This window comes from Filicampus tigris, chromosome 20 (assembly GCF_054856515.1).
Source record: "Filicampus tigris isolate MCC_2025a chromosome 20, RoL_Ftig_1.0, whole genome shotgun sequence".
Lineage (NCBI taxonomy): Eukaryota > Metazoa > Chordata > Actinopteri > Syngnathiformes > Syngnathidae > Filicampus > Filicampus tigris.
In genome coordinates this window covers 9,522,480-9,538,094 of record NC_141236.1, presented here as the reverse complement: position 1 = coordinate 9,538,094, position 15,615 = coordinate 9,522,480, and the positions used below count along the sequence as shown (strand labels likewise).

Below are 15,615 nucleotides of genomic sequence, written 5' to 3'. Positions count from 1 at the left end.
TCCAGGATTTCAGGCCATCCAGGCGTGACTTTAGCAGCTAATTGCACTCATGCAGCAGCATTCTTCCATGGCAGTTCAGGGGGGTGGAATTTTGTTTGAAACTCATCAACTTTTTAATCCGCCGCAAACATTTCCATATTTCAATATTTATCTCGCTCTCTCTCCTCCTCACTGCAAGCATCCACTTCATCTTTAGCCCTGCTTACTTTGCTCCGGGCCAACTGGTAAACATACACATGAAAATAAGGAATACACTATCATAGACAGTTATGTTATGCAACGATTCTTAACTGGCGGGTCGGGACCCAAAATTGTGTTGTTGACCCATTCTGGGTGGGTAAAAAACCCCACATCTAATTTAAAGCAATGCTCGGCCTACATTAGTCAAATCATGTTTATTTTGATAGTAGCCCGTAATTACAAAAGAGTCTCAAAGGGCTTCACAGGCCCACAGGTTAAGCTCATTTTATTTTTAGCTTTCTAGCAACCCTTGGAACCACTTTGTCATGGAGAGTCTTTCGAATGATCATCAAATTTTAACACCATGATCTGCATGGTATTAAAAAATAGGCCAAAAAAAAGTTTTAACGCAGTGGTTATGTTGGGGATCTCTAGAACACAAACATCTTCACCATGACAAATATGGTAACAAAATTTGGTGAGTTATCAGGCATCTTGAAGGCCCCCTGACACCAATTTCACCGAGCTTTTGAAAGTGGATGGACAGTTCAACCAACACAGCAGGCTCAAAAGTCTCAGGGGCATATGCCCAAAATTGAACAGGAATTTGGCCGTTTTGGTGAAAATCAATCACTTTAGTACAATTCTGGGAAGAAATTTGTCTAAATGAGCAGGTTCCAGAGAGAGATGGGCAACACCTAAACAGCAAACAATGCAATACAATACAATACAATACAACAGTTAACTTATTAGTCAACTGTGGGTTTGACTAGAATTAAATCCACGCATAATGTCTATGGGTATTTGTTACCTATTCTGGGATAAAATACACATGTCAAAGCAACAGGTGATATCCATCCAAAGTAACAATTAGTCAGATACAATTTTATGAGTGAAGTTCCTCAAGGAAATGTCTGAAGTCCATTTATTTTTCAGTAAATGTATTGGGAATGATCACGTGACATCATAAGTGTATCCCTATTGTGTAGCTCTAAGCCGAGCTGTCACTGTGTGTGTATCTATGTTGCAAATGGACTTCAGGAAACAGATGGGCAAGAAGGCAGGCCAAGGTCTCTGTAATGAATGGTTGTATTTACTTTAAAAGCTCCTGCGAAAGGACGCCCTCCCCCCCTCCCCCCCATGATCGCCCCCTGCCTCCCTCATCACCTCCCTCTTTCCCCCTCTGCCACCCCCTTCTAAGGTAATTGCTCTTACCTGAGATGCCGTAATGGATCCTGGATGAAGTATTGACCACTGCTAGATTTTGATTAAGGGGCTGCAGGGGCAGAACATGTCTTTAATGAAACGCAGGAATCAGCATTCTTTGGCGGAGGCATATGTTCATCCTCTCCCTTATGGTGCCTCCCCACTCGTGACGTAGAAAATGGGAGTTGAAAAGGGAAGCTAGATGACCCCGTAGATGGGTTCTTTGAAAAGGCGCCGATTAGCATGCTAAAAGACTCGACGACACCGCTCGGTAAGGTGATTACCTTTTCAATCCATTCAATCAACCAAGAGTGCCTTTCTCAAATGGCTGACTATTCCGTGCCAGCAGCAAGCCGCGAAAAAGCCAGCAAATTCACGAGTAGACTAGGCCTCCTCAAGTCAAACTGTGACGTGCTGTCCACACATAAAAGTGCCCCAGAAAAAAGAGCCAGCAAATTTACAGGTTGCCTTAGTGGACCACCTGTCCGTCTTGATGCTGGTCACACAGAAAATGTAGCAGGGAAAATGTCGGCAACATTTGCGTTCAGCACAGCAGGGTGGGAAAACTCCCGCATCTTTTGCATGACAGTAGCCCAGAAGCCGGCCAATTAACAGGTTGAGCCCCAATTCCATGTCTGTGCCGTTCTCACAAAACAATTGCTTTCAATCGAGCCCTTCCCCAACTGAGACAATTATGTCCATTTTTGTTCCCAGACCTTGATGACCCGGTAGTGACGGTGCACCAGAGCATCGGGGAGGCAAAGGAGCAGTTCTACTATGAGCGGACGGTTTTCCTACGCTGCGTGGCCAACTCCAACCCACCGGTTCGCTACAGCTGGCACCGCGGCCGGGAAGTGCTGACCCAGGGCTCGGACAAGGGTGTGGAGATCTACGAGCCCTTTTTCACGCAGGTAAGACAGATGTGGCACGGTGTATAAAAGTCATAGTCGGCAAATATTTGTAAGCTGATTGTTTTTAGAGAAAATGATTTTGTACAAGACAGTCAGTGGTGGGTAGAGTTCTTCAAGATTCAGGAAGATTAGAAGAACTGACATCAATTCCAGAAATGAAGGGGACACTGACAAAGTAAATCGCACATACGAGATCACAACAAAATTAATATTCCTATTTCAAATCTGGTCTTCAGAGATAATTAGCCAATGGTAATAAATCCCAAATCAAAGACTAGGTTTTGAATCCTACTCTAATTCAGAGTAGAATTCAGCCTGATCCAATTCATGCAAAGAAAAAACATTCTTGTGTATGGCTTCAGCATGCCAGGATATACTTTCTACTCTCCTCAAACTGGGCATGCTCCCGGGTGATCTCTTGGACAATCTGTAATCTCCTCTGCTCCCAAGTAACAAGTCTAGTATTTCTGATTAACATGATTTTGCGGAAACGTTGTCTTAATGTTGGTACAGAGCAATCAATATGAGGTAATCCGACCTGATCTGAATTCCGGTGGCCGATTGCGGATGTCAAAGGCAGGTTTAAACTGCGCTGCTGTGCTTAACCATGGCGAGGAGACGCAGGCAAAATGAGAGGCGACGGGGAGAACTGCCCTTTTCCACTCCTGTAAACATTTTTGAAATGCCACAAACAAAAATGATGGCGACATATCGTGTATTCAGCAATGCAATTTTGGAGCCTCTGAATGATCCAACACTCGGGATGAGTTAAATCAAACAAAACATGGCTTTTATGTGGTTTCTGGCTTCCCCGGAATAATTGGAGCGATAGGTTTCTGTAACTCAGTGATATGTTTGTCTTCCACTAAGACTCTTAGTTACATTGATGCCACAATTGTTTTGTTTGTCTGTTAAACAAACAATTTAGTGCCTGCTATTTTGAATGTTAGTAAATCAGGCCTTTTGAGTCCAGTCATAAACCATATGGTGTAGCTATTGTATATGCAGCAGTAATGATAGTATGCATCACTGCTGCATATTTCCAGACTGGTATTTTTAAAGGGTAGTATCATTATGATTTCAGTCTGGAAATAGTTTTTAAATGGGGTAGTACCCCGAGAGGTTCTGTTTTTATGATCTTGATACTTGAAAGTCTGGAACCATATATGTTTTGTTCCTGGACCTGGAAAAACCTGCACCTGCTCATTAATTCTAAGGTGTCCACCAGTATGGATTGTGTACATTTATGGCCAAAAATATGCTCCTACTCAACTACCAATTTTGATAATGTGCATTACTATTTACTCTTGGTGTTCTCCATTTCCGCAGTACTGTTTTGCTAAGTGAATGTACGGCAAATGCAAATTTCTGTTCAGTTGTAGCGATCTCTGCCAGGCCCATTTTGTGTTTGTCCACACACAGGATCACTAACACATTTCTTGGCTCTTGGTCATTTGCGGGTGCAACTTGCTTGAGCAAATAAATTAGACCAAACAGCTGAGCTTTCCAAATGGGCCAAAGTTTTAAGCATTGGGCTAAATAAAATGGCATTGCACTGCTTTTACTACATTATTGTAACAATAACAATAACTACTACTACCACCACCAATACTACCATTAATACCAATATTAATACTGCAACCACTACCATTGCTAATACAACACTAAAACTACTATTCATACTAAAACTACTCCCAATATTAATACTACTACCATTATCTGTACCACTACTGCTACCGTTACTACTGCTTTTAAATCCAGGTTAATTAAAAACTCGGCTACTACTACTATTACTGCTACTACTAGAGCCAGATCTATTTGCCTTGGCTCGAGCATGTGTGTGCTCAGAAAGGGTGGCGGCCATGTTGCGGCTGACTCTTGTTTTTAATCCGCCCTGGCTCCCAAAGCATCGGAGTCAGCTGGATCAAAGGTTCACATCCTCATCACAGGCTTCCGGGCCAGGGGGATAATGGCCGACAAGCCCGGCACGCTGCTTCAGTGGAGAGGAACCCCTGCAGAGGCCATCAGTGTTCTTCGAAAATAGCGGCAGGGCCCATCGTGGACTCAAGAGTCATCTCGGCGTCCGTATGGTGCCGCGTGACACATTCATTTGCCGCAGCACTCTCCTAATATTGTTCCCCGTCTTCCCTCATTTCAACACGTATAAGTAATTATCCCTGTGACTTATTTTGTCTGCATCCGTGTCCTGGCACACATTTGCATACTGCTGTCGTGATTGTCGTCCGAGCTGCAGGGAGAAACGAAGATCTTGAAGCTGAAGAACCTGCGGCCGCAGGACTACGCTAACTACAGCTGCGTGGCCTCCGTCAGGAACGTGTGCGGCATTCCCGACCGCAGCGTCATCTTCCGGCTGACCAACAAGACAGGTACTGCCCATGTCGGAGACCGCCGCGGTCATTTTATAGATGAAGTCACAATTAACAGTGCAGTTAGTCAACAAAGGTAGAAACTACATTTTTTTGTCAACTTTGTCACGAAACGTTAGCCCCTATTGTTTACGTACACAGGAGCTGACAACTAAGCCCATTTGAACTTTGTTGCCAACCAAAACAGCCGAACGTAAAAATAAATTCAAATGCATGCATGGAGCCTTACCACGTTGAAACCTTCTCGCCCTGGCTTCCTGAACAGCCTCGCCGTCCATCAAGCTGCTGGTGGAGGACCCCATCGTGGTGAACCCCGGCCAGACGGTGTCGCTGGTGTGCATCACCACCGGCGGCGAGCCGCCGCCGCTCCTCACGTGGCTCACCGCCAACGACAGCCTGCCGCAGAGGAGCATGGTGAAGGGCGGCACGCTCACGTTGCCCGCCATCAGCTCAGACGAGGCCGGCGTCTACAGTTGTGTGGCTAGCAACAACGTGGGAAACCCGGCCAAGAAGTCCACCACCATAGTTGTGCGAGGTGAGTGCAAACCTTTTCTTTTCTTTTAATTCTGCCCTCCAAGTAAGTTTCACTTATAACATCATATTAAGTAAGCAATGGAACCTCGGGTCACCAATTTAATCCTTTCTGTGAATTAGTTAATGAACCAAAGGTAATGTTTCCCATTGAAATGAATGGGAATGCAATTAATCCATTTTGGCCCCAACAAAGTTATTTTATTACTGTATTTTTATGAGCATGCGGTTAAAAATAAATATTGTACAATATGGATGGAATTAAGGGAAACGCAAAACTCTTAAGCCAACTCCATGAGGTCTGAGCTTGACCCAAGATCTTGTTTGTGATAAATGTCCTGTCCTGGAGAGATTTATAGGAATGTGAATATTAAATATTGACTCAATTCGTTGGATCGCTAACCAAAAAGAACATCTGTAAGATGATTGTGCGTTATGCTCCTATATTGGTAGCTTTACCTAGACCGGCGACTTAAAAAGAGTCTCCAAGGTCTATCAAGCCCAGCATTAATTATTGAAATCCCCAGAAAAACAACAACACTCTGGGAAACCCTCTTTGCATTCCCACTTTCCCAAATCCAAGTTGAGCAGATTGGCTGACTTTCATGTTCCTGAACTTGTGCTTTTCCCTGCCGAGAATGCCGCTTTCATCTGCGAGATTACTTCATGGGGTCGCAGTGGTGCTAAACTAAGCCCGCGTGCGGAAGGCGTTTTATTTATGCAGCTGTAAAGTCTCTGGCATGAAAATCAAATCATCCACCAATCACGTCTGGTAGCGTACCCCCCCACGCACCCCCTTCTGACAGATAACCCCTCCACTGTATTGTGCTGCTCACCATATCACTGACGACTTTAGAGGCCGCCAGCTTATTTGTATTAGACTGAAGATGTCGGGCGTCACTGCAGGCAATCGCTGCAGTAAATATTCCATTCTTATTGATGTGCTACTGCACACTGTTGAGCTCAAATACTGTATTAATGTTTTCTTCAGCCATTCCTTCTTACATGTAGGCACTCAGTGGGCCACTATATTAGGCACAATCATGAGAGCAAAGAATCCAAAATGCTAATAATGTAGCAAAATATTAACGACCCCATGGGGTGCGATACGATTCAAAGACGGTTTATTTTGAAGTAGCATGATTCAGTTCGATTCATTGGATTACGATTCTATTCAATATGGTATTGTCATTTTACAATATGAATGTACTTCTCAGTAGATTACTGTAAATATGGAATTTCCTTCAAAGATATATCGCACCAATAAAAAAACGATTAGATGTGTATCGTAGTGGAACGTATCGGCTAGATTTGATTCATTCGATTCATATCAAATTTGTTACACCCCTAGTGTGTGTGTGTGTGTGTGTGTGTGTGTATATATATATATATATATATATATATATAATATATATTTATATATATATATATATATATATATATATATATATATATAATATTTGTATAAAATTATAGACTTCTTTTCAAAGAAGAAAATAGCATGCATTAATATGTTTCATGTATAATGCCAAGTTGTCTCATGCACATAACTTGTAATTTGAGCCACGCTACCCTGTGTGTATGTGAGGCTTTATCGAAAAACAAGAGTAGCAATTTCCTAGTGCATCTTAATGGCTATTTAACCTTTCAGACTGCTGGACATATTCTATTTCATTCGGCGTGCAGCAGCGTGGTGCATTCAAGGGTGAAACACTCTTGGCTTCATTATTAATATATATAATTATTTATATATATATGTATTTATATATGTATGTATATAGTTTCTGTGCAAATAGGACACAATGACAAATTACAACACGTATGCACACATGCTCAAGCACTCACAGAGACACAAACAAACAGTGATATCTAGGAAATGGAAATTCTCAAGTAAAATTGCCTTGAAAAGAAACACAAGCTCCAAATTACATTCTGACAGGAACAAACCTCCAGTGATAAATCGCTAGACCTCAGTTTAGCAAGTATCAAAAGATTAACTTATTTTGTTTTTTTTGTCTGAGGAGTTACCATGCTCACATTCAGAGCAGGTCGACTCCAGCGTCACCAGTACTTGCCATTGCTATTCATGTCAAGTTAGACTGACTCAGATGCAAGTTCAGAGGCTCTAGGTTCGACTCTCCCACCTTCCTGTGTGAGGTTTACATGTTCTTCCAGACAAAAGTGCAAAGGCGACAGGTATTGATTTCATCACAGTTTATTGGTCGTTTTCTAGTGCACAGGAGGACGAAAAAGGTCAGCCTAGTGAGCAAGTGGTAAACATACCTCATCAATATTAGGGGTGGGCGATCTGGCAAAAATATCATATCACGTTTTTTTAAAAATAAAATCACGATCACGATTTTATCATGATTATTTCTTTTACATTGTTTTTTTTAAGACTAATTTGCACATTTCTGACTGTTTTCCTCATGTTAAACATATTTAAAATGTGTATAAAACTCTAAAAGAAAAAAAATGACATTTTAAGTCAGCTAAGCTTTCTGAGCAGGTTTTAATTTGAATAGTGACAATTTTTATCAAAATATGTGAATGTAAACATAAAAACACAGCTCGTAATGCAGGTCTAGTACTTTGAAGAGTCTTTTAAACCCCTCATTTTCCACTGTTTTATTGGGAATCATGTCTTCAGCAAGGCAATAAGTCACTGCCTCAGTTACTTCTTTACACTGCTTGATGGTTTTTCATATGGAGTGCTCTTGTTAAATGACTGTTACCGTGGGTTGCGTTAGCTTGGAGCTAGCGGCTGCCTCTGGCTACCATGTGTCCGTTTGCTTTGGCTGTCGGCGCTGACGTCCGAACCGAGTCCCTGCAAACTTTGCAAATAACTGGTTTGCGCTTTCTCCTCCGAGGAAAAGCCAAACCAAATCCACACTGTGGATGTGGAGTTTCTTTTCGGGAGCAACTCTGCTTCGTGGTGACTTTCCGCCGCTATAGCTCCCCGCTCTACAAACAAACAGGGAGTGTCACGTACGGTGCACTGTGCGTGCTGTGATTGGTTGGTCGGGTATACGCGTAAGCGGCTTTGCGCCGCCATAGAGCTAAACGGTTTAGAATGTGCCATGTAGACGATCTTTCGGCTTTATGAGATCGTGAACACGTTAAACCGCTTAGCGATCTGATATCGTCATATCGCCCACCCCTACTCAATATCATTCAATATATTCAAATATCGGGTTGTGGAGTTTGCCTGTTCTCATGGACAAACACCTGCTTGCCTGTTCAAACCTAAACTTGTTGCCACGGTAACAAAGTCCGTACCCAAAACCAATATAATCGTAGTCGTACTATAATTCTTGGTCCTTGGGATGTTTTCATGAAAGCATGTCTCAAATGGTTATGGAGACACCTGGGATGGGTTGTAAATTGTGAAAAAAATGCATAGTATGTCTCAAGTGAAACATATCAGCACACTTCATCATTCATAAAGTCAAATAAATGACAAAAAGGACCCAGTCAGCAAGCGGGATTGGACGCCAGCGGCCTGCTGGGGAGGCCGAGGCCCTGGAAGGCTGTGTGGCTGGTGGGACAGTATGGCTGGGACTGCTACCATCTGCTTGTGTATGTGTGTGCATGTGTGTGCGTGTCGAGGGCTTCTCAAAGACGGGTGGGCGGGCGCAACATGCTGAGAGGCTGCGGGGCGACGCTGTATGCAAAGTAAGCACAAAAAAAAACAAAAAAAAAAAAACGCTGCCAATGTGACAAAGCTCCGTGATGCTTTTTGACACATTCAAGCACACACGCTCTTCCTCTCTACTATGTTGTTGGCAAACAAAAGTTTGACCCTCCTATAGAGCAGATGCAGTGTGTGAAGTGTTCTGTGTCTTTTTTATTTGAATGCAGTTGTTTAAATACTATCTATCTAGGGATGCATAGATATGTAAGCCACATGTGCAGTAGACACATTGCAGTTTATCTTTGTTTTTTAAGTATCAAACGAGTCCAAACTATATTCTCTGTCCTTTATGGACTCTTTCCTCCTGGCCCAAAACTTTTCTGGAGTAATCACTGCATAGAATTCCATTCATGAACACCAGGGCGCAACTCAACATGAACCACCGACACCCATCTGTGTGTGTTTTTGTGGACTCTTTGACACCAACGGCGCGCCTGAAGCTTGAAAGCCGTAATTCCGACTTTCATGCCTCCGTTAGCGGCCTTGGCTTTCCGCGGCGTCAGCGTGCGTGCGGAGGGCGATAATGGCGAGATGAAAGGCCGGCGCACCTGGCCGATGCCTGCCGACCCAGTTTGGAGTTTAACCTTGAGGAAGGAGGTGAGAGGAACTTCCATCTGGCCCGTGAAGAGGCCGGTCCGGTCTGGCATGCTGATATTCCCCCCCCCTCCCCCCGGAAGAGCTACGAGGCTGCTGGCTGTGAAGACGGACGGACGGACGGACGGCGAAGAGTGAGAAAATGAGTCGGAGGGATAATGATTCATCCTGTTCGCACAAAAGCCAGCGGAATTCATTAGATCCAGTGGAGGGAAAAACACATTGGAACGTTCTCTCTCATTTGCATGTGTACACATCAGCCGTGCTATTGTGTTGCTGTGCGTGCCACAGCCACGATGACGGTGTGTGTGCGCGCGTGTGTATCTGTGTCACAAGCCACTCCCCCGTGGTGCTGTTGTGTTGCAGCCGTGTGACATGAGCTGCCGAAGCCTTTTCCCCGCTTTTTGTGTGATCATTTGACACTCCTCATTACTCCCACAAGCAAGCGCAGGAAAAACACGCAAGCTCACTGCAGGCACATTGGCGACAGAAGTGGGATCTGAAAATAGACCTAGTTTGACTCACCATGACAATTAGCGTTCCAGTGGAATCTGACACGAAGTTGCCCCGCGACGTAGCGCCTTGTGTGTTCTTTAGCTCTTCATGGTGCATGGAAGCATACTCGGCGACCGAAGTGGGATCCACTATGTCTCATCATCAAGTTGACGTCTTTAATGATGATTAATTCAGATCGATTCTTACATGTGGTCGCCACCTTAAAGTTGTGTCCTGCGTGTGTTCTTCCTATTGTGTTCTTAGCTCTTTATGGAGGATGTAATCATATTTGGTGACAGAAGCGGAGCCCAGCTGTCTTACCATTAAGGTGGCATGATAATTAGTGTTCCAGTTGAGTCAGACACCTGTTTGTCCCGCACTGTTCTGTTGTCTTTATCAGGTATCCCTCACCACAAAAAGGTCTTAAGGGCAAAGCATAGAGTTTTTACTAAAACTGTATTAATTTCTCCCATGGTGAACATGAATGAATTATTTGCTTTGTGTCCAAAAATGAAATCGGTTCATCTGGCTTTGCGTTTAGGTTGTACTTAAACTTTGTGGTCTAATGTCTTAATTTAGGTGTAGCGAGGTTTATAAGGTTAGTCGAGTTTGGCCTGTGTGTGCGCATTGAGCAAAATACACCAGTGAAAAATTCATGATGTTGTGGAAAATTGTACTACAATTGTCAGAGTCACAGTTTATCTCTGCAGCAAATGGGAAAGTTCTGTTTTCCGGCAGAGTCCTCATTAAAGATTCATGCGACTTTTTTGCCAGGAATTAGTCATCAGAAAAGGGTGGGGGCCCCAAGACATAACGTCGACACCCGATGAAGTCTGCCGAGCGAGCACTTTTCACCTGGTTGTGTTTTCTTTTGAAAACACTCACGCCTGTGAGAATCCGCGCCAGCAGAGTGAGCGGTCCGGCAAAATCTCTAGCCGTGTCCACTTATCTCGCTTTTACATGCGTGTTGCCGATTTACAGGAACGCCTACTATCTATCCAATATTTATGTTCTGATAAAATGACCGGAAAAGGAGATTGGAATGAGGAGGAACAAGATGTGAGTAAAATTTGCATGAAACATCTGCAAGGATGTCTAAGCGAATTGTTAAACTGGCGAATGTGAATGGAGTGACGTTCCACAGGCTGGCAATGTTAGTGCATTTGGACCTCCACAACATATTGTAAATGTTGTACTTGCTATTATTACTTTCTGTTTGTTTCAACTTGCAAACAGAAGCAGAGCAAGAACGGCTCTAATTGGCCGTCGTCACGCATGTGGAGCAAGAACATTTTTCGGCCGCGTTCAATCAAGGAAATACGCTCACAGCTGATCACTGCAATCGATGTGAAATTTATCGCAATCACAATTCTCGTTCGATCAGATAATTGTCCGGCCCTACTCTGCGACCTATTGGAAATATTCCATAGTGTATGAACCGTAGCCTGTGAGAATCCCGAGACCGGCGAAGCGCATCAGTAGAGCGTACATAATACAGTACTGGTATATAGTTTTAATCGAGACAGGTAGAAAATAAACGGGGTGATCTTAATGAAATATTTCTCCATCCCAGGTACCTGGTGAAAAGGTATTTTGGTTTTCAGAAACGACTATCTATAGCCTTACTTTGGGTATAACTATGTTCAGCGCTGAGCCAAAATCTTTTTCTGCCCGACTAGCGTTGAAAAAGGGTCGCTTCTGGATCACTCCCGACCCGTACCACAATGACGACAACATCCAGATTGGTCGGGAAGTCAAGATATCTTGTCAGGTAAGAGCAAAACAAGTCTTTGTCAAGAGAAAACGTTCAAAGTAAATGTGTTTCGCAGGTGGAGGCGACGCCCCCGGAGGAGCTCACCTTCAGCTGGCTGAAGAACGGCCGCGCCCTCCGCAGCTCGGAGCGCATGGTCATCACGCAGACGGATACGGACATCTCGCCCGGCACCACCAACCTGGACATCATCGACCTCAAGTTCACCGACTTTGGCACATACACGTGCGTGGCGGCGCTGAAGGGCGGCGGCATTCCCGAGATCAGCATCGACGTCAACATCTCCTCCACTACTGGTGAGCCTCAGACACCGCCGCAAACGTGTTTCATCTCATCGAGAGGGAGAGTCATAATATCCTCATTTTTTGAGGGGGGGGGGAATCAAAAGAACAATAATTTGAAGTTATTCCATCTCCATAATGTTCTCGCTAACCGAACCTCCATTGTGCTCCCATCTGATTGGCTGCTTTCACTCCGCTGACTCCGAGGCTGCTGCCTGACTAACTTTGTGCTCGTTTCAGTGGCGACGCATAAATCCACTTTGTGTCTCGACATCCCGACGCCATCTCTCTTCATCGTGACATCTTTATTCCGTACCAAAAAATTGTTTGACGGGAGGCAGTGGAAAACAAATAATCAGCTGTCAACCATCTTTGTTGTCTTTTGTGTTAGTTTTTAGCATCAGTCAATCACATCTCAAAGGGAGTTGAATAGAACAAAAGACTTTGAGCTGATTCGCGTGCCTCCTGCAGGCTTTGCGCTGTTGTTGTTGAAAATAGCATCATTAGCATTAGCACTTGTAAGGGGACAAGTGCATTTTCGCAGCGTATTCAGTTCAAGCCGCTTTGATGCCTAAACAGGCTGCAAAAGGACTTGAAACCAGTAGTTTTGCGCTAACGCTACATATAAAAAGGATGGGCATTTGTGTCAAGTCTTGAACCTTGAACAAGGAAGTTATTTCGTCTTTACCAAGATGGTGCACAGAGAGTAACCTCGTGCTATGAAACTTTGCTGAAGGGTAAGTGGGGTTAGCGTTCACATTTGTATGACAGGAAAGGAATTCGTTTGACATTTTTCTTCATTTTTTGCAATGAATATTGAAAAGACATGTTTTATGCCAAATGAATTCAGTTCAAGTGGCTTTGCTACTACTGGAATTGAAAAAGGACTTAAAAGTCCATGTTGTGCTGAAGCTTCGTGGAGAAATTATGGAGATTCTTTGAGAACCGTTTTTAGCCAGATGATGCACGCCCCTACCAAATTTTGTGGAAGGCTAACTTTCTCATTCACTTGGCAAGAAAGGACTTTGTTTCATATTTATCCTCATTTTCAAAATGAATAATGCGAAATGGACTGCCTAAAGGGCCTGCGAAAGGAATCAAAATGGGGAGTTAAGAAGACCACGTCTTGGCTACACAAAAAGAGGGTGGGGATTAGGTCACGACCATTTTGAACAAGACTTCCTTATTTTCTATTATAGCGCATAAAGAATTAGAGCACGTTTTATATCCTCTGTTTTGAGGGGGTGGTTCTGTCTCTACTTTGACAACCAGCAGTGGCGCATTTCGTAACAAAGCTAATTTCATTATATTATTTGAAAGTCCATTTTCCATATAATATATTCCCATAAAGGATCAAATCAGACCTATGCATGACAATCTACAGTTTTGTGCTGTTAAGGATCATTCAGCCACGGAGGAGGTCTGGTTTTTGCATAACGGCATTGCCGTTCGCCTTTTTTTTTTTTTTTACACATTCAACAAACACAATGCCGCACCTCACCGCCAACATAAAAGCGGCACGTCGACCTTGGCGGCATAATTATTCTTAGATAATCCTTTGATAATCCCTGTGCTCCAAAACAGCGGGATCAATCGTACCTGCCAAGAAGAAGAAGGAGAAGAAGTTTGCTCATTATCTTTTAAGTAGTGCAGTCTGTGGGCCACAAATAATGACTGAGTGTGTTGTCGTCAAGCGGAATGAAAGGCTTAGATGATATTGTGTGTGGAGACTTACCACAGGGAAGTGAGCATTCCAATAGAACCCGATTTGGTGTCGGAAGTGGGGACCCTTAATGATTGCATGCTGTAAACCACTTTCCTGCACAGTATTAGAGATGATTCTGTGATATGGTGATTGCGCCTGTAACTACAATTAGACTTTTAGTAGATCTGAATTTGGTTACTGAGGTGGAGCCTCGAAATGAAACAGGTGCTGGTGCAAAGTTGCATATCTGTCCAGTTATATCACCTTCTGTTATGTGGAGATGACGTCTCTAGTGACGATCAGTGTTCCAGTAGTGCAGGCTGCAAATAATGACTGAGCGGAGTGAAAGGCTTCGATGGCATACTGTGTGGAGACTCCCCACAGGGACCATGTGACTGTTCCAGTAGCATGTCAGTGGAACCGTATTTGGTGACAGAAGTGGGTCCTCAAAATGCAGCACATCATGTAAGTTAGTTCCCTGTCCAGTATTAAAGGTGATACTGCATTATGTGATGATGAAAATAACAACAATGATAACATAGTAATGTAATATAATAATTCTCCAGGGTATGAGTGTTACTAGAAAAGAACAATTCTTGGATATGCCGTTTTCCTCGCTCACTGCTTGGAAGGTGCTGAATTTTTGTGTAGCAGAACGCCTTTTCTCCTGCAGTAGGAAAGCCCAAACTGCAATTAGGCTTCTTAATAAAAGCATTTAAAGAAGATTACGCTGCAGGTCTGTCTGGGATCAGGAAAAAAAACAGAGCTTACACAGTGTCTCGCAGCTCCGGCTTACACATTCCAAAAGCCGGGAATTTTTCTTATCAAGTTTTTTGATGCGCTCAGATTGCTTTCATGACTTTCTCCCGCTAATATTTGCAAGCGTGACACACTCATTAAAAGCGTTCTTCTTTCTCTCCGACCGCCTGCTAATTCTTATTTATAAGCAGGAACGAGGACACGGGCCTCCCCGCTGGATGCTGTCAGGATTAGAAGACAGAGGGACAGCTGAAAAGGACTTACAAGCACCAGTGTTTAAAAAAAAAAAAAAAAAACTTCAATATCCCATAAACTTTTCACTGGAAGCAGCCAATTAATCCTCTCATTAGCTCTTGTGTATGGATTATTGTTCAATTACCCGCCATTTTATGAAATATTGTTTGTCTCTGAGCGGGACACAGCTTGGTGATAAAACCCGTAATGGGGTGTCAAGTTGTTACATGCGGATCCTTGACATTTTAACACGCAATCAGAGCTCCGGATTCCAACCGGGCTGGAAAACGATATTCCCATTCATTACACTTCCGACGGGAAGAATGCAGCATTGGTGATTAGCCGGGGCTGTTCATTAAAATTAGCATAGCAGATTTGCAGTCATCGCCAGTCTGATGGATGATCGCAAAGTACGTAGGAGGACTCCAAAGTCACCTCTGCCGAAAAACTTTGCCTGCGAGCCATTAGCATCCCGCGCACACCTGACGCTCTGGCGCCACCCAGTCTGGCTGTCAATCACGGGAATTGCGTGTGATGAATTGAGAAAATCAATTAAGTGCGGAAGTTCATGAATGAATGAGCTGCTGGTGTTAATGAACGCAACAAGGGACGACTTTACTCCTTTCTTAATTATTGGTGGCAGAGATTCAGCAAGATGTCCGCAGTGTTGGGCAAGATACTTGAAAAGCGTAGTGGGCTAGCTACAAGCTAGTCTACATTAAATGTTGAATTACGCTGAAGCTCCCTACAAGAGAAATGTAGTTAGCTAAGATACAGAAATGGCAAAAGTGCCATTCAGTTAGAACCATATTTGGTGGTAGAAGATGATTTCACTGCACATTATGAAATTTGAGGTGCACATTTGTT

The 15,615-nt window shown here is 43.6% G+C and overlaps 1 protein-coding gene across 14 annotated transcripts in view; it reads left to right on the top strand.

The window, feature by feature from the left end:
• LOC147128220 (MAM domain-containing glycosylphosphatidylinositol anchor protein 2) overlaps positions 1-15,615 on the top strand; it is a 178,373-nt gene that overhangs the window by 88,974 nt on the left and 73,784 nt on the right. For 12 of the 14 annotated variants that reach the window (XR_015083825.1, XR_015083824.1, XR_015083827.1 and 9 more), the window contains 5 exons: positions 2,101-2,297; positions 4,549-4,684; positions 4,950-5,219; positions 11,678-11,769; positions 11,828-12,065. Coding sequence is in view for 1 of the 14 variants with exons in the window: in XM_086018589.1 (XP_085874715.1) it covers positions 2,101-2,297; positions 4,549-4,684; positions 4,950-5,219; positions 11,678-11,769; positions 11,828-12,065 (933 nt within the window). In the remaining 13 variants the exon portion in view is untranslated. The remainder of the gene's footprint in view (positions 1-2,100; positions 2,298-4,548; positions 4,685-4,949; positions 5,220-11,677; positions 11,770-11,827; positions 12,066-15,615) is intronic. The other 2 variants (XR_015083831.1, XR_015083829.1) reach the window with 1 other exon arrangement.